The 24,842-nt window shown below is 38.3% G+C and overlaps 2 protein-coding genes across 5 annotated transcripts in view; both read left to right on the top strand.

Annotated features, from left to right (window-relative positions):
* Positions 1 to 1,050: 1,050 nt before the first annotated feature.
* POLR2K (RNA polymerase II, I and III subunit K) lies at positions 1,051 to 4,684 on the top strand. 3 transcript variants are annotated; one of them, XM_054818240.1, is made up of 5 exons: positions 1,051 to 1,121; positions 1,411 to 1,466; positions 3,116 to 3,179; positions 3,968 to 4,060; positions 4,521 to 4,684. In XM_054818240.1, exons 3-5 carry the CDS (start codon positions 3,119 to 3,121, stop codon positions 4,541 to 4,543), a joined length of 177 nt encoding a protein of 58 aa, XP_054674215.1. In that variant the 5' UTR covers positions 1,051 to 1,121; positions 1,411 to 1,466; positions 3,116 to 3,118; the 3' UTR covers positions 4,544 to 4,684. The 3 variants fall into 3 exon arrangements, with proteins under 3 accessions (XP_054674215.1, XP_054674217.1, XP_054674216.1); XM_054818242.1 differs by lacking the exon at positions 1,411 to 1,466 and having other exon boundaries at positions 1,069 to 1,121; XM_054818241.1 differs by lacking the exon at positions 1,051 to 1,121 and having other exon boundaries at positions 1,411 to 1,551.
* A 1,528-nt stretch (positions 4,685 to 6,212) lies between these two features.
* SPAG1 (sperm associated antigen 1) overlaps positions 6,213 to 24,842 on the top strand; it is a 44,680-nt gene continuing 26,050 nt past the window's right edge. The window contains exons 1-10 of one of the 2 annotated variants that reach the window (XM_054818017.1): positions 6,213 to 6,269; positions 7,796 to 7,937; positions 8,462 to 8,621; positions 9,505 to 9,630; positions 14,425 to 14,492; positions 16,589 to 16,704; positions 17,201 to 17,306; positions 21,197 to 21,327; positions 21,829 to 21,935; positions 24,311 to 24,473. In XM_054818017.1, coding sequence (XP_054673992.1) covers positions 7,798 to 7,937; positions 8,462 to 8,621; positions 9,505 to 9,630; positions 14,425 to 14,492; positions 16,589 to 16,704; positions 17,201 to 17,306; positions 21,197 to 21,327; positions 21,829 to 21,935; positions 24,311 to 24,473 — 1,117 coding nt within the window. In that variant the 5' untranslated portion in view covers positions 6,213 to 6,269; positions 7,796 to 7,797. Of the gene's footprint in view, positions 6,270 to 6,467; positions 6,523 to 7,795; positions 7,938 to 8,461; positions 8,622 to 9,504; positions 9,631 to 14,424; positions 14,493 to 16,588; positions 16,705 to 17,200; positions 17,307 to 21,196; positions 21,328 to 21,828; positions 21,936 to 24,310; positions 24,474 to 24,842 lie in introns of those variants that run through there. The other variant, XM_054818018.1, reaches the window with a different exon arrangement.

Genomic DNA, 24,842 nt, shown 5'->3' with positions numbered 1-24,842 from the left:
GCTGATAAAAGCTCATACGTACCAATGCATTTGGGTGCTTAGGAAACAATTTTTATTCAGTATTCAGAAACAGAGCAAAGAAGAGAAAAGACCTTTCTTTAAACTACGCAACCTCTTGAACGATGAAGTCGTTTAAATTGGCATATTCGCAAACCACAATATTTGTTAAACATTTTTCCAGGAATAAAGCAAAGATAGCTAATTCTACGAAATGCCTATCGAAGATTCAAAATGCGTACCGGCGGTGAGGTTGCCCAGTGACCGAGAGCAAACGGTACCGTTCCTGATCTCCTCGGGACTATTTCAGTTCGGCACACTCGGGAGTCACCGACACCTGAACTTCTTTCGTAATGCGACACTTAAAATACGTAGTATCGCAGCTTGTAAGTTTGGTTTAATATGGACACATATGATACTGCCTACAAGATTTAAATACCAAGACGTGTTTTTTATTGACGGACCTTAGGTAAAATGCTTCTGAAAACAGAAATGACCATGAGGTAAAACACTTCGGAGGTTTAAAACTCCGCAGTCCCATGACGAGCCCCGTCACAGGGTGTTCTTTTGTCCGCGTACGCAGAGTGGGTCGGGTACAGCCACATAAAAAATACCGAGTACGTTGGTTCTTACTCTATCTGTCCGACCATGCAGCTGCCTACTTTCTTCTTAAGAAAATGACGCTACTGTTCAGCTTATATATTGAAAAATGCCACCAATTTTTTTTTTTAAGTGGCTAACACCGATATCTAAGTATTTATTACTTTCTCAACCTAATTATTCGGGGGCGGGAGCCGGGAGCCGGGCCGGGGCTCCGGGACTCCAGGGCTCCGGCGGCTGGCTGGCTGGCTGGCTGGCTGGCTCGCTCGCTCGCTCGCTCGCTCGCTCGCGGGGCAGGACCGCCGGACGCGTGCGCCCCGCACGGTGCGTATCGCTGGCTCGTGCGGCCGGCAGCATAACGGCACGCCCCGATGTGCGCGGCTCAGGGCGGCGCGGCGGCACCGGGCGCCGCTGGGCGGGCCCCGGGGCGGGCGGTGGCACAGGCCCCGCCTCCGCCGGCGCCCGCTGCATCGTCATCAGTTGGCGTCGAAGAGACGGCTAGGCCGATTGAGCTGTTTGTGCAGGCGAGTCGTGGTTGGGGTCTACTTGTGGTTTTCGGGCTTCTCCCTTCGGAGGCGGTGGTCCCCTTCGCGTCAGGGGAGTGGCGTGGCGAGCAGGGAAAGGTGCGGCCCAGCGTCGTGGGCTTCTCTCCCGCATAAAAGCCCCGCGGGCTGGTGGGAGAGGCCCCAGTGCGGAATTGGGGCGGGCTGGGGTGTCTGGGGCTGAGGGGCCGGTGAGCTGTGAGGAAGGCCGCCCGTCCTCCTTCGTGGGCTCTGAGAGGGGCGTGAATGAGTGGGTTTGTTTCTCGTACAGGTACGCGTGGTATCCTTTTGGCACCAGTAGCGTGGCCGGTGCTCCGCGTCTTTGCGGTAGGTGACGGGTGCACCCCAATGCACGTGGGTGCATCTGTATGCCTGTTGGCTGTGACAGCTTGGCAGCGCTTACAGCTGCAGGGTACGTGAAGGCTGGCTAAACCATGGCATCTCCCTGCAAAATACATGGCTGTAGGTCACTACTGTCTTTAGCAGCAGTGTTATTTTGCTGCATGCGTAGCACCAACTCAAGTTGTAACTGTGGTCCTCCTTAGTTCAGCTCTCTGTTTTAGAAGATGCTGCTGCTTTCAAGTGTTAATGGATGACTGTTTATATCTTACTACAATGTACTGACACAAAAAGACTGTAACACATGTGGATTAAGGTGCCACTGTGGTTATGGTAGAGCAAAACCTTACGTGAAAGCTGTAGAACTTAATGAATTATCTCCACTTACCTCAAATGGAGTGGCATAATGGGAGTTTTAACAAGGTGGTTTCTCAAGTGCTGATCAGACTCTCTTAAACAAAGGATGAACTGTTTCTGTCAAGCCTATCCTTCTGTTTTCAACACCCTAGTTTTCCCAGTTGAATTTATACTGAAACAAACGGTGAAGATCAGGGAATTAATCCTTGCTGTAATATTAAGCAAAAGCCTCCAAAAGCCACGCCCATAAAGAAGCATCATGAAGTCTATTTGCTGGCATAAGGGTTAGGAATTCTTGTCTCTGTGTCAGGCACAACAGCGACACAGAAAATGGCAACCTCAAAAATGCTATAGGGAGATATTCATGTTCTAGTCTAGACTTGCATTGGGTAGGGAAAAAAAAGTGATTACTATCTCTTTAGTGGTTACAGCAATAATCTTAAAATTTTTGGTTGCAATCGTATTTACATGTTAAGCTAGGATTACTTTTTGGTAGAATGTTTGTGGAGTATATGTAACTACTCTGATACTGTAAATGAATACCTATTTCCAAATACCTGAACAATCAAAACCATTATAGGGCATTAAGAGGTGTTTGAAGAGTACCTCTGAGTTATCAAACTCTTAATCAGTTTGGTAATCATATACACCAATGTTAGGATTTTGAGGGTGGAATTTCTTCTCTCTGGCTCCTCGTTGTTTGTGGGTTTTTATTTTTAATTCCTATTACTCGTCTATCGACAATCTCTTCCTAGGATTTCTAATCCCTTAGATCAATGAAAAGGTAGATTAATTTAGCTAGTGTTGTATCAGAGGGGAAAAATATACCAAGGCTTATCTTGTTTATGATAGCACTGTTGTTACGAGTGATGCATAAGAAATTATTATTTTATGTATGTTCGCAGCAAGGACATTCTTACCACTGGCAGGAGGGAGGAAAGAAAATATTATTCATTGATCTTTAATGTTTAAAATCCTGTTCAATAAAAAAATGTTGTGCTGTCTCCATCTTTGGAGGTTTCCTATTGGTAAAGCTCAGAGAAACCTGATGTGACTCTCCTTTTGATAATTTGAACTAGATGACTTTCTGAAGTCTCTTCCAATCTGAATTATCCAATGTCCTGTGTATCAAATACAGATGGAATTTGTTTGTATTTACTTTTAAGGAAGTTTTTCATCTTCTGTTAGCTTTAGATTGAGATATTGAAATGATTGTGTATCCCTTGAAAAAATAATTTTAAAAAACAAACTGGTGTGCATGTTGTGTGGTTTTTATTTAGGACATGGATTCACAGAAGGATGTTCAGCCTCCAAAGCAGCAGCCAATGATTTACATTTGTGGAGGTAAAGACAAGTCATCAGTGAATTTTTTGACTTGTTACTGGAGACTCGGTGTTTCAATAATGAAGAATGCATAATCATTATACTGAAGAGTACAAAATACAAATAGTTGCAGTGTGGATCCTGATGTTCTTGAAAGCTTTACACGCTAATGGTACCACATGTATGGGGTATATATGGATAGCAATGTGGAAGTAATTCACTGGAGCTTGTGTTGCTGTGTGGAGGTCCTCCATCTCCAGAGGACACTTTCTCTAAGTGTTCGCTTGTGGTGCAGATAGTGGACCTTCTATTTGGTGCATCTAAAAGATCTTTCTTCGAAAATGCTGTGTGGTCACTTGGCTTTTATTGAAGTACAGCAGGTGAAGTTCTCTCTTACCTATATATAAGTCAACAACTTAAAAATTGGTGGGTTTGAGTGGTCAGTTCAGGAATCTGTGAAATACTTTGTCTTTTAAGAAAATGAACTTGGGGCTTTGGGAGGCTGAGCTGAGGTTTTCATTAGTAGACAGTTTAGTTGTATCAAGAGTGGAATGTATTCCGTGCAGTAATAATTTAGTGATTTTTAGCAAGATCTTCTTTGAGCTTAATATAAGTGAAGCTTGCCTTTTTTTTTTTTTGCACAGAATCTTGATATCATTCAGCTCTTGATACAAATTCACTACAATTTTTTTTTTAATTATGCTTTGCCACAAGTAGGAATTTGACTATTATGGCTTTTGAAAGTTTTCTATATGTTAATGATGCTGGTTTTGTTTACCCTCTCCCTTTCTCTTCCTCCATCACATCAGAGTGTCATACAGAAAATGAAATAAAGGCAAGAGATCCTATCAGATGCAGAGAATGTGGCTACAGAATAATGTACAAGAAAAGGACAAAAAGATGTATCCTTTTACACATGCACTTGAATGCATTTGGGAAGCTGTGGATGGAGACGAAGTATATAAGGCAAACAGAATGGATCATTTGAGTAATTATCTAAGAATCCTTCAAGGCCAAAAATCAGTATTGTAAAGCAAAGTACTATAGGGAAATCTCTGCAGTGTGAACGGGGATCTTGTTTTATTTCCTGGCACTTTCTCTCTATTTTTCCATTTTCTATGCAAAATATATTAAGTTGTCATAATCTGCTGGGTAACGTACTGTGAATGATTGATATTAGTCAGCCTTTTAACAAAAGGAAAGTGTTGTGGGATTAATTAAAGATGAGTTTAGAAATGCTTTTATGTGGTTAGTTGGGACTTTAGATTTAGTCTTTTTTTTTTTTCTCTCTGCTCCCTCTTTCTTCTCCCTGATCTCTTTTCAACCACAACACATTTTTTTTCTTTAACTGCACTATTCCAGTGGTGGTTTTTGATGCCCGATGATTTCTGCTGAAGATATAGAGACTTTATGCTGCAGTTTCATGTTTCTGATATCTTTGTTCTGTAAATCCATTGGTGTACAAATGCACACTTTTATTTGTGTTTTAAGATACTGAAATATTAAAAGTTTACTGTGATACTAAATTTTGTCTATACTATTTTTCCCCAATAGATTTCTAAAGCTGCTGTTGAAGTTGTAGTCAGAGTATGTAGTAGTTTTTTAAGGTCAGTGGTATCATATTCTGAGTTAATCTTATTTTAATTACTCCCATCTAAATTTTATTTGCATTTTAACTTTAAGTGTTGTTTGGACTCCTGTGAACTACAAAAAATAACTGGGGTTTGAATAAATTCCACTGAAAATAAATAGAAGGCTACACAAGGCTGGGTCTGAAACACAGATCTGGATTTCAAAAGAGTCAATCTCAGAGGACTTGAGAGCACCCACTTCAGACAACCAGTTGTGGAGGAGGTGTCAAAAATCATCATAATCATATCTTAGAAAAGAAGAGGGGAGGGAGGCCTGGTAAAAACTAAGCAGCAATGTGTAAACAGAAATTCCCAAAGTGCTTCTTGACTTGGTTGTACTCGAGGAAAGAATTAGGTCTGTGCTACAAGAATAATTTGGGTAGCATCCCAAAACTAAAATAACATCTTGTTTTACTTTTCAGATGACTTCTCAAGGCTTTGTAATAGAAGGATCAAAGTGCTTGTTTTGTATTGATGAACCAAAACTTTTTGCATCTGCCCGCTTGGAATGTGTGTTAAGTAATTCTAAAATATCCTCATCCCTGAAGTGTATCACAAAATGCTGCTGGCTTGTGCCTGATGCTAATTTAGCCTCCTTAAGTGCTTCCAGATCTCAGTTGTGATAGTGCTAATTGTGATAGTGTTAATGTTGAGATAATGTGTTTAACTCTTATCAGTATAGTCAGGTATCTTTGTTACAGACTGCATGACTGTGTACTGCTCATAAATGAACTACTACAGTGGGTCATTTTTGTGGATAAAAAAGCATTCTTGAGATTTTGTTTTGGAGCTGTCTGGTTAAGATTTTCTTATCTGATCGCAGCTCTTAAGACATTTCTTATCTAGGTTTTCCTTGGAAAAAAATACACTGGAGTATAAAAACACTTTTACTACACTGTTGGTATCAGTTTGTTCACCAGACTGGCGGGCACCTTATGCCTGCACAACAGAAACAAGGGATGAGCTGCCGCCATGACTGCTCGGAAGGGTGAGCTCAACAGCTGCCCCCTGAAGGGAAGGCAGTGGCAGTGCCTTTTTGTAAAAGCTCTGGTGGGAGTAAGGGACGGGTTTGGCTGATGTGGACAGGCTGGGCGCCTCTTTCTGCCAGACGTTTAATGTAAAGAGCATCTGCTGCCATCAGGAAGGGAGGTGCAGACCTGCTTCAGAACACAGTGCCGGGGGCATGTAAGGCTGACGGGCAATAGTGATGTAGGCACCTGGGGAGACTGGCTGTTATACGCTAAATAAAACACTACATTGAAAACAAGTAGGTGATGTTTTATTAAAGCTGTATGTTTGTTCCCCGTCCCGCTGCTCCCCTCAGCCCCGATCGCGGGGCCTCGCTCCCGCCTGGCGGCGGAAAGGGGCGCTGCGCCACAGCCCAGCTGCGCATGCGCGGCGGTGAGCGAGTGGCGGTGTTCCCCGGCTGAGGCGAGGGTCGGGGTGTGTCCGTCTCCCGGAGGCAGCACGGCACGGGCAGGTGGGTGTTGAAGTCCGCCGCACCAGGCCGGTGTCGCTGCTGGAGCTCGGCGGGGCTCTGTGGGAACCTCGCAAGGGGGTCACTGGGGAGGGCTGCCCCGCGTCCGCACCGCTCCGCTTCCCGGCCGCTAGCCTGAGCGCGTCCCTGCGCGCCGCTGGCCGCCATGTTGTACATAGCAACAGTTGCTAGGCACGGGCTGGCCGCGCTGTTCCGGCTGTGGTGTGAGGGGAGCCTTTGGTGTGGGATTTTTAAGGTAAATTCCTGGCTTCGGAGGGGTGAAAGTTGTACTGTCAGCGGCCACAGAGCAGGGCATGGCGCTGCGGCTTCGGGGAGCTGCCCGCAGCCGCCCGGAGGAGAGGAGCGCGTTTGGCTGTGGCGGTGCTGTGCGTCCGTCCAACTGAGGTGTCTGTTAGCGCATTGCCCGGCCGCTCTCTGGGCACTCGAGGGAACTATATTCCTAACATCTGTGGAAATACTGAAACGGGAGAAAATGGTGCAGTTTTGTGATGAGTGCCTCTCTTGCTTTTTACTCCTGTCTTAAATTATTTCCTGTATTCGTTTGTCTCTCCATGCATGTTGTTTCTTTTCCTGTACTGAAACTGTAAATTCTTGGGGCAGAATCCTGTTTTTATGCAGTACCTAATTATGACCAGTTATTAAGTGATACTGTATTGTAAGCATTTTTGCGCAACTACAAATTAATATGTGTAATTATGCTAGACGTTATAACACAAGTATTTTAATTGGGTTTATGTCCATACATAGTTATCACATACTAGCTAGCTGCCCTTATCGTACTTTTGCTTAAAGTGGTCAGTTATTTTTAACTATATAACATGGGGGAAAAAAAGATTTTCTGCTTCATAGAGCTTGGAATCAAAATAGAGAAAGATGCAGATAAGCAGATCAAAGGTACAGGGAGACAGGAAGTGTCCAATTTGAACACCTCACTTCATCAGTTACAGACTTACTGGAAAAGATTCAGATTAGTGCAGTAATATAATCAGAAGCCCAGAAAATGCAGTTAGTGAGGAAAGACAAACAATTGGGTTTATTTTGGCTACAGAGAAGACAAAGGTTACTGTTCCATTAGATACACTGAGTTGGTTAACATCTTCCCTCTGAAAAAAGTAGTGTCCTGCACCATCTTCTCCTTCATCCCTGCCGCACTTGCTTAAATAGGTAATACCATATTGTGTTTAAAGAAAAACAGAGAATGTGGTAGGCAAAAATTGGCAATTTTTCTTTAAGCAGTCTTTCTGACTTGTTCTGCCTTGCAGAAGCAGTAGAGTTGTACCTGTCTTTTTCCAAAACATATATATAACCATACTTCTGTCAGTAAACCTCTGTCAAGAACAGTTTGTGTGATCAGGTCTTCAAATTTGAAAATTTTCTTCTGTGGCAATAGGTCTGCTTGCATAACAGGGTAGTACTTTGGAGCATGAGCAGCGTTATTCCTTAAATTAGCATTGCTTCAAAATATAACTAAGTGCCTACCAAATCACTACTTTTTTTTTAATATTTAGTTATGGGTGATGAGTCAGTACCATTTTTGCTGGACCAAGGAACCACTAAAACATATCAAATACCTATTGGTCATCTGGACTACAAGTTCATTGAAAAATGCACAGATGTTAAACACCTGGAAAAGATTCTCAGGGTACTAAGGTAAACATTCTATTTCCTTAATTTAATTACTAATTATATTCCTGTTCTGAAAAATTCGAAGGAATCCATACCTATATTTGTCTTGAACCTCTTTGTGACTTTATAATTTAAAAATTAAAATACAAAGTTAAAGTAATCATGTTAAAAGTGTCCAAAAGATAACGCTAGAAATCCAAGTCCTGTTTTAACAATCCAAAAAGTTTGAGCAACTCAATGCCAGGTTTTTTTCAACTGCTGCCACTGGATTTTGAGTCTGTCATGAAGCCATCTTGCCTGACTGTTTGTGGTAATTTCAGACGCCATGACAATAATTTTGAACTGTGTATGTGTATCCATTGGCAAGTGGTTGAAGGTTAACTCACTGTAATTTTCTGATTAAAATGTTATTAAGTGATAGTAGAATTAATTTGTAAAAGGAAAATTGTCCTCTGCAGTGACTACACAGAGACTACACATGGAGATAAATATGGAAGACAGTGCAGTTCAGTTCTTTATTGTAACTTTTATATCTTTGCATTTTAAAGGTCTGGTGAAGAGGGATGCTATCCTGAGCTTACATTGTTTTGTGAAAAGCGTATTGAGCATTTAGATCCAAGGAGCAGAGCTCTGAGAAAAGATAAGCCTGCAGCCACACCTTCTGATTTCACAGCTGAAGAATGGGAAACAATTAATGGTGAACTGACGGTACAGTATAACTGTAATTTATAATGGTCAGTAATATAATCACTTTGATGTATCAATCTTCCTCTTCTTGTGCCGAAGTAGAATGTAATTATTTGATTAAATGAGGTGTCCTGGTTTCGTCCGAGATCGAGTTAATTTTCTTTCTAGTAGCTGGTCTAGTGCTGTATTTTGGACTTAGGATGAGAATAATGTTCATAACACACTGATGTTTTTAGTTGTTGCCAAGCAGTCAAGGACTTCTCAGCTTCTCATACTGACCTGCCAACGAGTAGGCTGGGGTGCACAAGAAGCTGGGAGCGGACAGAGTCAGGACAGCTGACCCCAACTGCCAAAGGGATATTCCATACTATATGACATCATGCTCTGTACATAACTGGGGGTAGGAACTAGCTGAGTATCGGCTTTAGTTGGTGAGCAACAATCATGTGTTTTCTATATTCTATTATTATTATTTACAAAGCAAGTGATTGTTGCTCACCTATTATTAGTAGTATTTGCTTTTCTGTCCTATTAAACTTTTTATCTTAACCCACAAGTTTTACTTTTTTCAATTCTCTCCCCCATCCCACTGGCGGGAGGGGGAAGTGAGTGAACGGCTGTGTGGTTGTTTTAGCTGCTGGCTGGGTTAAACCACAACATGAAGAAATGATCAAAGGATTATGTTGGGTTTATTATTTTCTTGAATTAATGTCACTGAATCTTTAAAGCCCATTTTAACTCTACAGATTTTTTGCTAGATTACTTTTTCTTCAAAAAAGCACAAGTGCTTTTTGTCTTAATTGCTTTTCCCCATTATAAGAATAGTTGTTAGGGTCATTACAGACTATGAAGTATATCTGCTCTACTGCTTTAAGCTACAGATACATTATTTATTTATTTTCAGAGCTGGGTGAAAGAAATGAATGAAGATGATAAGAAACCACAGTTCCTGAGAACAGACACACTGCATGAAAGACAAGATAACTTGCCTCCTATTCGTTGTTCCAGCAGCTGTCTTCCTGCTAATCAGGTATCTCCAGTTTTCTAATGTATGTTAATTATATGTCTTTCTAAAATCAGGAAATTTTATATGTATAAACTTCTAGTCATTGAGCCTTTCTTACTAGAATTATTTTGTTAACCAGAAAATAAAACCCTTTAAGTTCCCTTGCAAGAGACCAATGCTTACACAAAAGTGCCTCCTTAGTACTAGCATGTGTCTTGTAATAATGTTTTAATTCTGATCAAGAATTCACTTCTGGAGCAAATCTCCTTAAACACCCTTTTATGTTCTTTGATTCACATTTCAAAGTGGTGTTTAAGTATATGAGCTAGGTTCCTTTTGGATGAAATTATGCCAGGAGGTTTTCTCCAGCTGCCAGTAGGCTTTTGTTCGATGAGACCAGACAGGAGCTAGTCCAAAATGAATACCCTGAAACACATACGGTGTGGATGTGGACCCTCTGCACCAACTGTTTCACCCTATATCCACTTTTATATTGGGTTGCACTGGTGTATATGTAGCCTTTGATTCCCCTTATTTTATACCTTCAGTTGGTATTCCAGCTTTAGCCATAAAGCATACTTAACAAATCTTTGGAACTACAGAATAAACATTTACATTTTTTCCTAGGTATTAGTTTCCTCATGGTTTTTTTCCATTTATTAATCTGCCTGAAATCTGTGTTGTCTGTGACCAGCTTTGCTTACTAATACTAAAGGCAGTGCTATTGGAGGGATTGGCAGAAAAGTAGGTGTGAGATGGGATTTTTTTGAATTGTCAGATGTTATCATGGATGGCTTCAGTCTGATTCCCACTATTTTCTTTGGAATTCTGGGACACTGTTATAACAAATTCCCTGAAGGATTTTTCTTTTTGGAAGTTTGGAAGCGAGAAATATTATGAAAGGATCCTTACAGGTCATGTGATATTTCTTACTAACTGTTAATTTGACAACTTTTATTGGAATAATTAGTATTAGTAAATGCCTGAATTGTATTCCTGTGTTGTCAGAAACTACTTGTTACGACATCAGACCAAGACATTTGGGATAGCTAGGCACTCTGTTATGTGGTATACAAAGATGCTGGGAATTCCACTGTAATGCTTTATAAGTGGTTAGTATTGAGATGAAGGTGCACTTTTGTTTTGTTTTGGTTGGCTATTTTTTTTTTATTAATCTGTCCTCTTTCACATTTTGCAATGTATGTTCCTCTTGACTATACTATTTTGTTGAGATGAAGAGTGCCACTGTAGCTTTATTCTTGATTTATGTCCTGTATAACTGTTTCCTAGAACAGAAAATGGTAAATAAAATATCGTGTGAACTCAGTGAATCCAGATTAGAACATAAACATAAAATGATGGAAAGTGGCTTGAAATCTAGGATATAGAGTTTTACTAAAGAGAATGTGTTCTGCATTCAAAGACAAAATATTTCTTCAGATTTTTTTCTCCTACTTTAAACCATGCAACAGTCTTCAGGTCAAGTTTTTATCACTTTTGTTCTTCATACAAGGTTTAGGTGTTAGCATTATTACCCAGGAAACCTAGATACAGCTTTGTGCCTTATCTGTGGTATATGATTTCCATTCCTTTTGTCCAAACAGATGGCCTCTGTGAAGTAGTTGTAACCTGTCCTGGAAGAGAGAAGGGAGGCCTGAAATTGAGTTTTAGAATTCAATCTTTTTATGTAGCAGTGCAGTTATACCACTACTAGATCACTACTGAATAAAAAGAAGCAGTTTCTATAGTATACACTAAATTTATACCTGTAATATGAAAACTCAAAAAAAATCTATTAATTTCTTTCTTGTTGATAAAGCTATGTGTAATCTTACAATTTTTGAACATGTTTTGCTAATCATTTAGGACTGTAATTATTTTTCACACTGTCATCACATAATTTTGAAATACAGTATCAAGTATAAAGTTGACTTGATAAATTCATAGAATCGTAGAATGGTTTGGGTTGGAAGGGACCTCAGAGATCATCTAGTTCCAACCCCCCTGCCATGGGCAGGGACACCCTCCACTCGACCAGGTTGCTCAAAGCCTCATCCAACCTGGCCTTAAACACTTCCAGGGTTCCTGCTCTCTGCTAGAAAGAAATCCACAAACCCTCCCATAATTTTATGTTGTTATTTGACTGGAGACTGTTCATCTGATCTGATGCATAAAAAGTTCAGTAACTTCAATGAAGCCAATTTTGGAAATCCTATCGACCCTGAAACAGTGGATTGCACCAATGGGTACAAGTTTGGTAAATGGAAGCATTTTTTTGTGTCTGTAACCAGATTTTCTTGCCGATACTAAATGTAGGTACAGTTTCAGTTCATTACTAATAGCTTATAACTCTATATGGTGATTTCTTTTTACTGGTGTGAAGTCATGGGGAAGATTTTCCAAAATTTAATAGAAAAAGAGTGAACTTTATGCAATATTTCCCTGTTTAACACAATATGGAAGTTTCTGTCTTACACCCCTGTTTTTTTTTCTCACTGCCCAGGACTTTGAGGTTACATCTATACTACAAAATAAAAAAGGTCTGGAGAGACAGCTTGAGTTTTTCTGTTCTTAACTGTCAACATTGCTTAATTATTATTTTTGCTGCCTCACTTTTTCCAGGACAGAACTAAAGCATGGGTTTAGAGATATGCAGTTCCAAAAGACTGTATTGATGGGATTTCAGCAGACTTATGTTCCTTTGCCAAACACAGTTTCCTAATACTATTCCAGAAAGATTTCTCTCTTCACATACCTCCTCATGCTACAGTCCAGGGCATGCAACACACATTACAAGTTTTATGTTATAAAAATCCACTGTGATGGTATCTATATAGCGTTCATATTATTTTGGATACTCTCAACTAAAAAAGAATACTGGTTAGCTGACAGAATAGTAATGTCTTAGGCCATCACACAGGGCCCCGAGGAGAACCAAGGCCAAATTCTGTGTCACCTGAGCTGAAGCCAGTCTGTGCTTTGATCTTTGGCCCAGAAATTGTTCACTGGGCTTCAAACCCCATGGGATCCATGCATTTTGAGTTCTGGCAAGAAAAATGACAAGGGCAGAGATTTACTTTTTTTTTTTTTTGTTCCACAGCGTGCTAACATACATTTTCCATTAAAGCCTTTTGGATGAGATGCTCTAAAATACTACTAATTGAGAAATTCCTGACTCTGCTGGAGCTGCAACTTGGTTACAATGGTCCCAAGACTATGAGACCTAGAATTTTAAAAATTCTGCATTTTTGAGTCAACACTTTTGCCTTATTCCTTAAAAGGACATGCTGTAGTTCTCTCCCTAAATTAAAGTTTCCTTAGTGTATATACTTTATGAATTTTCTTCTGAGAGTTTTACTATTTTTGTGCTCATTTAAGTTAAGGACTTCTGATTTGAAAAGTTAAAAGAATTATTAAATTAGTAAGTTTGTATATACACCAGGATGCATACATAATGATAACTTGTGTTTCAGGAAGCCATATTTAGCAGTTACCTCCTCCAAATATGTGCTGAACTCTAAATGTATTTGTCATTTTGTCTAGCTTCTTGAAAGACTGAGAACATTAAGAGTAATTCTGAAGTTATATACTATAAAAGTTTGTGTAACCTAACATTATAGATAGTCAGAAGTGTTTACAGGAAGGGTCACATTTGCATTATGTAAATTGAGGTGTTTACACCTAACTGCAGAAGTATTTCCTTGTTACAGTGTCACCACTGGTAGAGCTAGTTTGAGAAGTTGCTGCTTGTTTCTTTGGTCCAGTTTATCACATGCTCAGTTGAACTGGTACAGATATTTAGGGATTGTACTGTAATCTGTATCAAATTGTTCGTTTGAACCCAGATAATTTTAAATCTGCAACTCTACAAACAATTACGTTGGTTTAACTCAGTGAATGATGGAGTGTAAGTTAAGAGGACAGCTGAACAGCCAGGACAGAGTACATGGGAATATTTTGAACTGGCTGTTCCACTGTGGAATACCTGTTTGGAACCACACCTTGCTATTAAGTATTGTTGAAGTCAACAAGCAGGGAGAGACATAACAGAAATATAGTCTCATGACAGAGGTAGAAGAGATGCCAAGGTGCTATCTGTGGAAATAAGTTCCATTAGTGTAGGAGGTGGGTTGTGATACAAGTCAGTTGAGTCTGTTATTGGAGCTGATTGTTGCAGGAAGGTCCTACGGATAAATTTTAGGTAAGGCAAACCTCAATGATGGAGCTTGTCTGAAAGCTAGAATGAGGGTAAGTCACCTTGGGAATTAGCCTGAGTGAACTGTGAAATAGTCAAAAGAAGTCCAGACACTATTTTGAAGTCAAACATTTGTAAGTTTGCTGTGAGGGTTCCAAGGACTATCGAAATCTGTGCATTGTATTCTCTTGGAAATGGCGAGCCTAAAACAAGGTTATTGATCCAGTCTCAGTGTCAAACACCTCATCACAAGGCTGGGTTTTTCCAAGACCGAATTCTCCTTTCCTGTGTTGAAAGGATGGATTGGAAGATGGCAGCACAAGATAGTAATTACGAAGAGCAGTCACCTGTCTGAAAGTTTTATTCAGTGCCTCTGTGACATGTAACAGGGCAGTGGAGAGAAAGTGTGAGACTGAAGAGCTTCTCAAATTACAATGATAAGTGAAATACATGAAGATTTTCTTTAAAGCAAGATGAAGTAAGTTTTCAAGACTATGCTGAGATTATTCATGAATGGTGTTAGTTGCTAGGAATATGCATTCCAGAAACAAAACAAAACAAAAAAAAGGCTATGAATTTCCACTTTAAAAAATTGTCTTACAGACTGGCTGTTTCTCTTTCAGAACAAAACATTACAAAACAAACAAAGAAACAAGAAAAACATACCACGGGATTACAATGAATGGGACAAGTATGTTAAATCCTTTAAATTTTTATTAAATCTTATTTATTTGTTTAATAATGGAACACGGTGGTGGTTTCTTTAAAATATTTTCCAGAAACATAGTATTAAGGTCAGCATTTCAGGGAATTATGATACTTTGGTGAAACTTAGGTTTTTCATTATAAATGTTCTGTTAAAATGCAAATGATGCATTGTGGTGCTAACAGCTGAGAACAAGTTAGTCTATACTTTTGTACAAGCTGTGTGAAATATAGCAAGTCAGCAGAAAATATAAATAAATTATTTTGTTTCAGATTTCATTTTTCCTTTCAACATCTAAGATATAAAATCTATGGAGGTACATAAAAGCAAGAAATTAGCTTAATTTTTAGTTTTTTGAAAGCACTTCTAGAGTTATTTAATATGGGCTTACAAATTTGATCTTCTGTGTATCTCAAGCTGCAACTATAAATTAAAAACAAAACTCATGAATCTTTGTTCCTGCACTTAGCCCCACTGACCTCAAAGAATGAGCTTGAGGCAGGTGCATCAGTTTGCTCAGATTCAATTACACATAATCAGAGGTTTAGACAGTAACTGACTATTTCTAGAGTGGATGGAGCCCTGATAAAAAGACACTCTCTGCATCACGTAATGGTGGCATACTTCCCTCCCAAGTTATGCAACAGGTTGATGCTCCCAAATTGTTGAACACGGAGGGGGAAAATGCACATACTTATCTGTTTTGCATGGTCGCAGCTTCTCCGTAGCTCCTGAAATCTGGAATATGATGCTGTAGAATCAGACTGAGGACGCACAAGTTTCCAGTGCGGTAGATGCGGAGCTAAATCTAGAGACTGTGGTGTTTGGGTAATGAAACTCTTAAAGTCTCACTCTACCCCAAAACCCCTGCCTGTCTGCATAAGATGCTGTTCTTACAAACAGTTGTGCATATCGGTTATTTTCATGCATGTATGTTTCAGAAACTGAGGCCTTCCTGCTCAAATGTGGACAAACAAAATAGGTTATCAAAATAATTTCTGCTGCAATTTATGCTTTCATCCCTCTTTCCTCTCTATCATTTAAAGTAATAATTTGGGATTTTGTTTACAGTTTTATGTACTCAATCTTTAAGTGTTTTAGCATGCTGATAATACTACAGTTTATGAATTTTCTCATACAATGTATTTATTTTGGGTTATACGAGTATACTGAAACAGAAGTTTGAAAGAAATTTTTCGGTTTGAAGCATATAGTGTTTTCAAAACATTTTGAGCGTAATTTCAAAACCTTCAAATAATTCTTTAGGCAATTTCTGAACAAAATGTTTCACTTTGTATTTTAAAAACACTTAGTTTGAAATGTGGTTAATTTATAATAAAGAGGTAAAAGCAAGGTAGCAAAAGATCAGCATCAAAATGGAGAACAATTAGCCTTACCTGAAAACGTTTTGAATTGGATAAATTTTCAAAATTTTGTCTCTATTTCAGAAAGAAATTATTCATATTGTCAAGATTACTGTGGAAAGCAAAGGCTGTTTTTCATTCAGTCCTAAACACAAAAGCAGTGAGTGTAGTATTTCTAACTAGTGTAGGAATTGGTTATTATTGTATTTGTTTTACAGGAGTATGGCAGAAATATTTTCAAAAACTGCTTCAGAGTAGCCTTGGAAGTGTCAGACTATTTTGAAATTTCTGTCATGTTTACAGTATTAATTGCTTTGAAGCTGTTTCTTAGGTATTTTGGCAAAGGTTAATAGAGATGTTTGATAGGGCTGGGATTGAACTTGATGATGTTGTTTCTTAAATTTTATCTGCCTTTTTTGGGGGGGTGGCAAGGAGGTGAGGCAGATTTGTCTTGGTTTGGTTGGTTTGGTTTTAACCAGAAGGGCGGAGGAAGAGGGGGCATAATGTATAGGCAGGAAAAGCACACACACAAAAAAGCCCCAACACAACTAAAGGAGATAAGACTAAATATCCTTTTCCTAACTAGTCTTGGATAATTGAACACAGCCTTTATCTCTCTTTTCCTTTGGTTTATAATGGAAATATAGTATGTCTTTCTATTAGTAGAGGAGTATTGCCATGCAGCATTATTGAATTTGTTATTTTTATTAATTTAAGGTTCGATGTGGAAAAGGAGTGTTCTAAAATTGATGAAGGTTGTGAAGAAAACTCAAAAGCAAGATTCTTTAGTAGGCCAAGTCTACCTATAATTGAAAAGAAAATAGACACTACTGGTAATGTCTTGGAAACATGTAATTTTTCTTTAATTGTAATATTGTGTTGTAGAAAGTAAATACAAATTGAAGAAGCTTATTATAGACCTAAAAGTGTCTTTATTTTACAGCCCCTAGAGATGCTAAAAGTTGTTAGGTCAGCTGAGCTTGAGGCCATATTTGAAAAAAAAAATCTACTTTTGGTGTTAATCATCAGTTAAAATATTTATGTTGTGTTTAGGTTGAGAGTGCTAGGTAAAGAAATAAAGCATACTTCTGCTGTTATAAACCAATGGTACAGGTTAGCCAGCTGCTTTCATCTTGCATTCTGAATTGCATGCCTATCAGAAGAATTTAGGTTTTTATTATAGAAAGTAAAGTACAAATTTGTTTTTAGTAAGCCATGTTCTTTTTAAAAAAATAATATACAGATTATGAAATTCAAAATATTTTAGCTGACTGTTTTGATTGCCTCTGTGCAAGTTGTTAGTTGTTATGTATAAATATTTTTTTCTAGGCATGACAAAGAAAGAGAAGATTTTTATTGCTACTCGTGAAAAAGAAAAGGGCAATGAAGCCTTTGCCACTGGCGATTATGTGGAAGCAGTGACATACTACACTCGGTGAGTAAATACTGTTGTGTTATTTTAATGACTGTTACTTATTATTATTATTTTTAGAGCAATGTAATTAAAGCAACCAGTGACAGATTATTTTCAAAAGGGCAAAAAGATTTGACAGGAGAATACTTAAAACACTGTTGCATCTTGATATTAATTTTTATTTATCAGGAAGAGAAGTGGATAAATAGTGATGGGATGCAATCTGCAGGTGTCACAAACTTCTTCAGATTTTTCAAAGCCGTTGAGATTCAAGGGCAAGTTTACAAAAATAAAAGGATCAGTAGTGTGTTGAGAAACTAAATTCATTACAAATTAATTCTAAATAATCATATCAGTAGGATTGTCTCAATTGTTAATAAGTAAAATTGATTTAATAACTTCTTCGTAGGAGAAAGAAAAATCGTTGTGTGCAGCTTATTGTAACACTGTCTGTAATTAGTAGCAGCCCAGAAAAAAAGTATATGAATACAGGATTTAAAAAAAAAAAAAGATCTTACAGGTTGCTTGCCTTATTTAGTGCACACTGGACTACACTCAGACTTTTGCTTTGTTTATATAAATAAAGGTTGTTGCTACAGGACCTCTGTTGTATTTTTTTTCAAAAGTAGAAAAGTTCAAGGTGAATGGAATGGAGCATGACAGGAAGAGAAGGGTAGTGTTTCAGTTAAGGTATTTGAATTCTACCTTGGGAGAAGCAGATTTTTTTCTCTACCTTTTTCACGGTGTTCAAACTTGATGACATTTATACAAACCAGGATTTTCACAAGACCAACATTTCTTTCTCTTTTGCAGATTACCCATCTTGAGACCCTAGAGGTCTGACTTGTAAAAAGTGCTGACTGCTCACACATTAAACTAAAGTTAAAGGAAACTCAATTTTGTGTTCAACTCTGTGCTTTGAAACGATAAGGATTTTAAAAAAACACAAGACCTAGAAGTGTCTAAGTTGTCACTTTGAAAGTTGAAAAATTGAGAGCATATGGGAATCTTGGTGTATTAATTACCAGTGTAAATTGAGGGTAATGATATGGCACTCCTATGAGATGAAGTGTTAAGGTAATTCATGGGCTGTGATAGTATAGTGGGATATCCTTGAAAAAAAATTATGAGGAAGTTAATGTGTCTGTGGTCAGTGCGGACAAGTATGGAGAAAATCAGGCGTAGGAATAAATTGCGTGCAACAGCAATAAAATAAATATTAAACAGATCTATGTTTAGGAGGCACCATTCATACTGTCACTGAAGGAGGGAGACTTTTGTAGAACAACTTAGGAAAATTTACCTGGAGATTGTTGATGTATATATGTGCACACAGGTATTGATATTCATAGTTCACAGGCTGTTTAAACTGAAGCATTTGATGTGTATTTTTTTGTTCCTGACTTGCAGCCTTAACATCTGTCTTTTTTTTTAATACAAGAACATGAATATAAAAAACATCCATAGCTTTATTTCGTATACAGTAAATAAATTACAAATCCAGAATATAAAAATAAGTAAAAATCTCTGCTTTTGGAGCATAAATATGGTATTAATTAATAAGGATGGGCAGAATCCTTCCTAATGGACAGTCTTTCCATATTCAACCCCCCATGGGGCATTGTACACCTTCTGAAATATATGATATTGACATTGCATGCTGTTTTAACTGGGCACTTTTCTAATACCATCTGAAAATTCCTATTTTCTTATATTTAGAAATATTTAAATAAACATATTTTGGAGAGAATTGATAATAGTCTGAAGGGATTATTTGTGTATGGCTAAAAAGGTAAAAAGAGTAGAGTTCTATATAAAAATAATCAGAGTACAGTTATTCATTCTGTTTGTCTTGTAATGAGCCTATTATTCTAAGCTGAACATATGGGGTACTTTCTATTTTAAAAAAAAACTTAAACATCTCTCTCATTTCTAAAGAGATTAAAAACTTTTGCAGACGACGTGTTCTGACATAGTTCTGTTTTGCTGACGTGATTTTAAAATAAATGGATCTTGCCTATTTTTCTGCATACCTATAGTGAAATCACTGCTTAGTAATTTCAGTTATACTGCAGAATCATAGAATAATTTAGGTTGGAAGCAACCTCTGAATGATAGCTTGTGCACACCGCCTCTCAAAGCAGGGCCAAGTTAGACTGGGTTACTCAGGGCTTTGTTCAATTAAGTTTTCAATATCTCCAGGGATGGAGATTTTACAGTCTCTCTGGGCAGCCTGTTGCAGTGTTTAACTACCCTTACAGTAAGTTGTTTTTTTTTCCTAAAAAGTCATTAGAAATTCCCTTTTTGTCTGTTGCCTTTTGTCCTATCAGTGTGCACTTCTGAGAAGGATGTGGCACATCACTGCACATTGGAAAGGATCATTCTTGTGCTTTCAGGCAGCTGTCTTTGAAGATCAATCAGCTCTCCTGGCACCCTTTGCCCTACAGGACATTCTCCCTATAATCCTGCCAAGCAGATTCCTGAACAGGCCAAAGTCTTGACTCTGAAGTCCAGGGTTATAATTCTAGTGTTCATCTTGCTCATTTCTCCCAGAATCTTAAACTCTACCATCTCATGATTGCTGCAGCCAAGGCTGTCATCAACTTTTGCATTCCCAACCAGTTCTTGATTGTGAGTAACAATTCCAGCAGAACATTTCCATCTCGTCAGCTTGTTGATTGTGTCAAGAAATTGTCTTCAATATGCTTCAGAAATTTCATAGATTTCTTGTGCCTTGTCATTTTGCCCTTCCAGGGTGGTTCAGGTCCCCCATAAAAAACAGAGCCTGTCTGTAATTGTGAGGCTTCCTCTAGTTTCCTGAAGAAGACTTCATCTGATTGCTCTTCTTCATCAGACAGTCTGAAGCAGGTGCTTACCATGATGTCACTGTGTCAGTCTGACCTCTTATTCTTACCCATCAGCTCTCGGCTGGCTTGTCAGTCTCTTGCCTGTTCCAAGACAAACCTTGCCCATTTCAAGACAAACCTTCACACATTTAATCACTCCTTAGCATAGAATGCATCTCCTCCTTCTTACCTTCCTAGTCTTTCTAAAGAGCCTGCATGCCTCCATCACAGCACTCCAACTACACAGGTTATCCCACCATATCTCTCTTATTCCACTGAGATCATAGTTGCACAGATCTTTTCTTCTTCTTTTTTGTTTCCCATGCTTTGTGCATTTGTGCACAAGCACTTGAGATTGCCCTCCAGTCAAGCTTTTTTAACAAGGAAAATGTGAGAGTGTCTTCCAGTATGCTGTCCTCTTGACACTTCTGTGTAGTCCCCTCTTCCCAGTAAACATAGTTTGGAGTTGTCCTTGCTAGGTTAGTAAGGGTGTTGGCAAAGATTGTCTTGCACCACTTTGTCATATGGATCCCAGTTGTCCTTATTCCTCAGAGATGCTCCTGTTGTCGTAGAAGCTAATGCCCTGCCTACAATACCAGCCATGCAGCCAGATAATGACCTGGATGATTCATCTACTGCTACCTCAGTCTTGCCATTTTACAAGCAAGATCAAGGAGAAGCCTGTGTGGCCCCCCATGCCCTTCATCATAGCCTCCAGAGCTCTGTAGTTACTCTTAATACTCTCAAAGGTTTCATTTGGCAGTTTCAGTTGAGTCTACATGGATGGAACAAGAGTTAATAGTTTAAGGGACAGATGAGCCATGGAATCTTCTCTGCAACATCTCAGATCTAAGCCCTGGCAAGCAACAGACTTCTGAAGATGGTAAATCTAGTTGGTGGATGGTTGCCTCTGATGTCACAGCAAGGAATTTCCAACCACTATTGTGGTTAGAATATCAGTATTAATATTGTTATAATACTGTTTTCAGCTTCCAATAGTGAAGTGTTTCTACATTCAGGTTTTCTAACTATGAGCCTACCATGGTCAATACTCCCTTTTTTCAGGAGTATATCAGTAATACCCACCGCAGCTGCATATAATAACAAAGCTCAAGCAGAAATCAAACTTCAGGACTGGGACAGTGCTTTGCAGGATTGTGAGAAGGTATTAGACATGGACCCTGGCAACGTAAAAGGTAAAGTAGAACATAAACTTGCCCTCCTATGTATTAGTTTATTTCTAGCAAATAAAATGATACATATCCATTCATTTTGTTAGTTGACTTCACTGAGCTTTAGATCAAGTCCAAGTATAAAGAAGGAAACAGAGTAGTTCCCCAAGGTAATTTTAACAGTATTTTGGGGGTCAAAGAAGTTTTATGCAGTCCATCCTGTTGATCTGTGATGTGTATTCTTATGCAGTAGCATGGGGCTATCTCTTGTTCTTTAAATGATAACTGGCAGCGCTCTTGTATATGAAAAGATGCTTCACAATTCATGATCGCTATCTCAAAAGGTGTCATGAAATTGCATTGTTAAAAATGATCAAGAGAGCAGTTATTACTAGTACAGAATCATTATGAAGTAAATGCAGAATTTTAAAAAATGTTTTACACTTAATATGTCTAGAAAAAATAGTGTATTGTTATTCGCCTTAGGCTTTAAATACATCAGTAATATACTTTGTTCCTTTGTAGCTTTGATGCGCCGTGCCACTGTACACATTCAGCTGCAGAATTACCAGCCAGCTATAGAGGATCTGAACACAGTATTATGTGTTGAACCAGAAAACGCTATAGCTAAGGTAAAGATAAATGGGTTGAATATGACTAGAAAGAGGATGTATGCAGTTGTAGCATAAAGTGAGTACCTTTTATGTTGTTTGATTTGAATATGAGTTTTGAGGGCACACTTGAGCTACTGTGCCAACAATCAGTTTCCTGAGACCGCATAGGTGCCTGTGGTGGAAATTAGGTACTTGAATGTGACCAGATATTCTGTTCACTACTTAATTGTGAGAACCTATAGGTCTTCTCTAGCAATGTAATTTAGGTGCCTAAAATTTTGCCGCTGAACATAATTACAGTATTAGTGTCTTAGCTGATCAAAGTTATTTAGAAATTTCTCTGAACAAGATCCATTGGGTTAGATGTATTTAAGTTTGACATATAATTCACAAGAAAAATTCAAGAGAGATGCCAAGCTTTTATTGTTGTAAAGGTAGAGTTGAACCAAAAGGAGAGGACCTGGGTTCTGTCCTCACTTCAGTGTGATGTTATGAATACTCATTTCTCACCTCCATGCTAGAATGAAAAACTTTTCATACTTTCTGATGAATCTGAACCCTTCTTAGCCAATTTTGGATCTAAGAAAGCTGGATGCTTTCTTTGGAAACTCAAGGTCAGGATGTGGTCCTTGCACTACTATTACTTCAGGTATGTAGCAAAGGATTTGTTCGTGTCATTTCATTGGTATCTTCTTAGGGGCGTTTTGTGGGTTAGAACCCAGTCCTTGCATTTGGACTGTACATGTCCTGAGAATCTTCAGTACTAGCCAGTTCTGATACTAAACTGCTCTTTGCCTGTTAATTAGGAATCTATCATACTGCTACCCTCCCACGTTTTTTATGTATGACTTCTGGATGCTGTGCCTCAGCTGAATTCTGTTCAGCTCTTACTGGTGGCACATTTTGAGCTGCTAGCAGCTTCCTTCCATGGAGTTATTTGATCTCTGCTATTACTTGCACTAGTGAGAGAGGTCAGTGCCTATTATGTAAAATTCACTACATACAGCTTTCATCCTTTTTAGGGTGTTTTTGAAGCTAAATTTCTGTCCAGAATAGTTCCTGAGTTTCACATCAACCAATGAATCAACCTGCCTGCCTTTTGTTTTTTTTTCTTCCCTCCCCTTTCTTTCTTTTTAAACACCTGCCTCTCTAGATTTGAGTTCTAAAAGAACTTTTGGGGTTTTGGGGTTTTTTGTTGTTGTTTGTAGGACTGAACTACTAAATAGCTTGTGAGTCTGTGACAAACTCCACAACAGTCTTTGTGAAAGGATTATCAAATAGGCTGTGCTGAGACTTCTTATAATACCAGACAGAAGATACTTACTCATTTTGAGTACACTCTTCCAGAGGTCCAAATACATTAGTAGCTTTGCTGAGCAATACTTCTGTAGCTGAAAGCAGATGTCTGTACTTTGTCCTTATCTGTGCCAGCTATTATGCCTTGGCTGAGGCACCTAGAGGTGACAGGGTGCTTTGAGTTTTGAGTTGCTCTTTGCTTGGAGAATTCCCAAAACCCTCTTGACCTAAATATGAATGTATGGAACACATGCAAAGTGAATGTTTATGTGCAGAGTCACTAAAATAAAGGTAAATTGCTTGTCAGTAACTGGAATTCTTCAAGGTACTTTGTCCACATGAATCTTTGCTTGTTCCTGTCCTTGTTTTATCTTTTTCTTGAGACAGTACTGAAATGGCACTTCTTGTACAGCATTGAATTAAATTCAGAATAGTGCATAATGCTGGGTGTGTCTTACTTTGCTCTGAAAGTGTAAAGTGCAGATGGAGTATTTTTTTTTAAGTAATCAAAAAATGTTTATGGAATGAGAGGCTGTTTGATCTAATTTGCAGTTCTTACAAAAGGAGAAAACCTTTTCATTATTTAACAGTGTCCTTCTACTACACTGCTAAGAAATTGTTGTCTCTTTTGGTTCTAGTTCCATCAATTACATTCCTCCATCAGATAACCATCAGACACCAAATTCTCCATAGCATAAATTTTGATAAACTGATCTTAGGCTTTTTTGGTGATTCTGGAAGGAGCCTATTTTCCATGTGTCTCTTCTGAGTAGACCATGCCAGATATCACAGTAGTACAATCTACTTTTTTTCCCTTTAATTTTTTTTTTTTTGCTTAAGCAGTTAATTCAAGAAAAGTACTTATTTATATCTGTGATATCTTCTGAGAGACAGAAATTGCTGTTAATCTTGGTTTTGATACTGACTCTTGGGAAAGTCACATTTATTTTCTCTATTTTTATATTGGTGACATTTATCTCAATAGTTCTTCAGAATTTTATGTGGATTATTTAACAGAATATATTTTCTGTATATAAATTACAATTTATATACCTATTAAAAAAGCTTCTCCTATTGCTGTTTTTTCTCTATTGCAGAAAAATCTGCTAGAGGTTGAGAAGAAACTGAAAGGTTTAAAGCCTGTATCTGAGACTCAAGGCAAAGGAAAAAGAATACTTATTCAAGATATAGAGGATTCAGAAGATGATGAAGAAAGAGGGGAAAATACAGAAGAACGTGAAAGAAGCGGTGCAGATAAAAGTAATGTCATGTCACTTTCTATTTAATTTTAACCTGAGGGAAAAAATACCGCCTTTGATATTGCAGTGTTTATTCACACAGTTCCATATTTGCTTGCAAAGAATTTTGCCTGTTTGAAGACTAAAATTACATTCGCTACTTAAAGTTGATCTGAGTGCGAAATCTAGAATCCAGTTTTATTACACATCTTTGGAATTATTTCTAGAAAAGGTATAACAGAGACAGATGGAAAATGTTGCTATAAATCACCTTCTTCGCTGTGTCCTGTGTAATTTTATAGCTATCCTTTGATGTGGGCCCTGTTGGGCATTTCTTCTGGTGTTACAGAACATTTTGTGTTTCTTAGCTCTGTCTCTTGCATAGCTCTCC

The sequence above is a fragment of the Grus americana genome, chromosome 2 (assembly GCF_028858705.1).
Source record: "Grus americana isolate bGruAme1 chromosome 2, bGruAme1.mat, whole genome shotgun sequence".
NCBI lineage: Eukaryota > Metazoa > Chordata > Aves > Gruiformes > Gruidae > Grus > Grus americana.
The sequence above is the reverse complement of the archived record's forward strand: the minus strand, read 5'-3'. Positions and strand labels throughout refer to the sequence as shown.

Excerpts from the sequence above, each read along its gene's own strand:
- POLR2K (XM_054818240.1), top strand. The coding sequence starts at position 3,119 with ATGGATTCACAGAAGGATGTTCAGCCTCCAAAGCAGCAGCCAATGATT. Across the intron at positions 3,180-3,967 it reads AATGATTTACATTTGTGGAG|AGTGTCATACAGAAAATGAA; the intron begins GTAAAGACAAGT and ends CCATCACATCAG. Across the intron at positions 4,061-4,520 it reads CAAGAAAAGGACAAAAAGAT|TGGTGGTTTTTGATGCCCGA; the intron begins GTATCCTTTTAC and ends GCACTATTCCAG.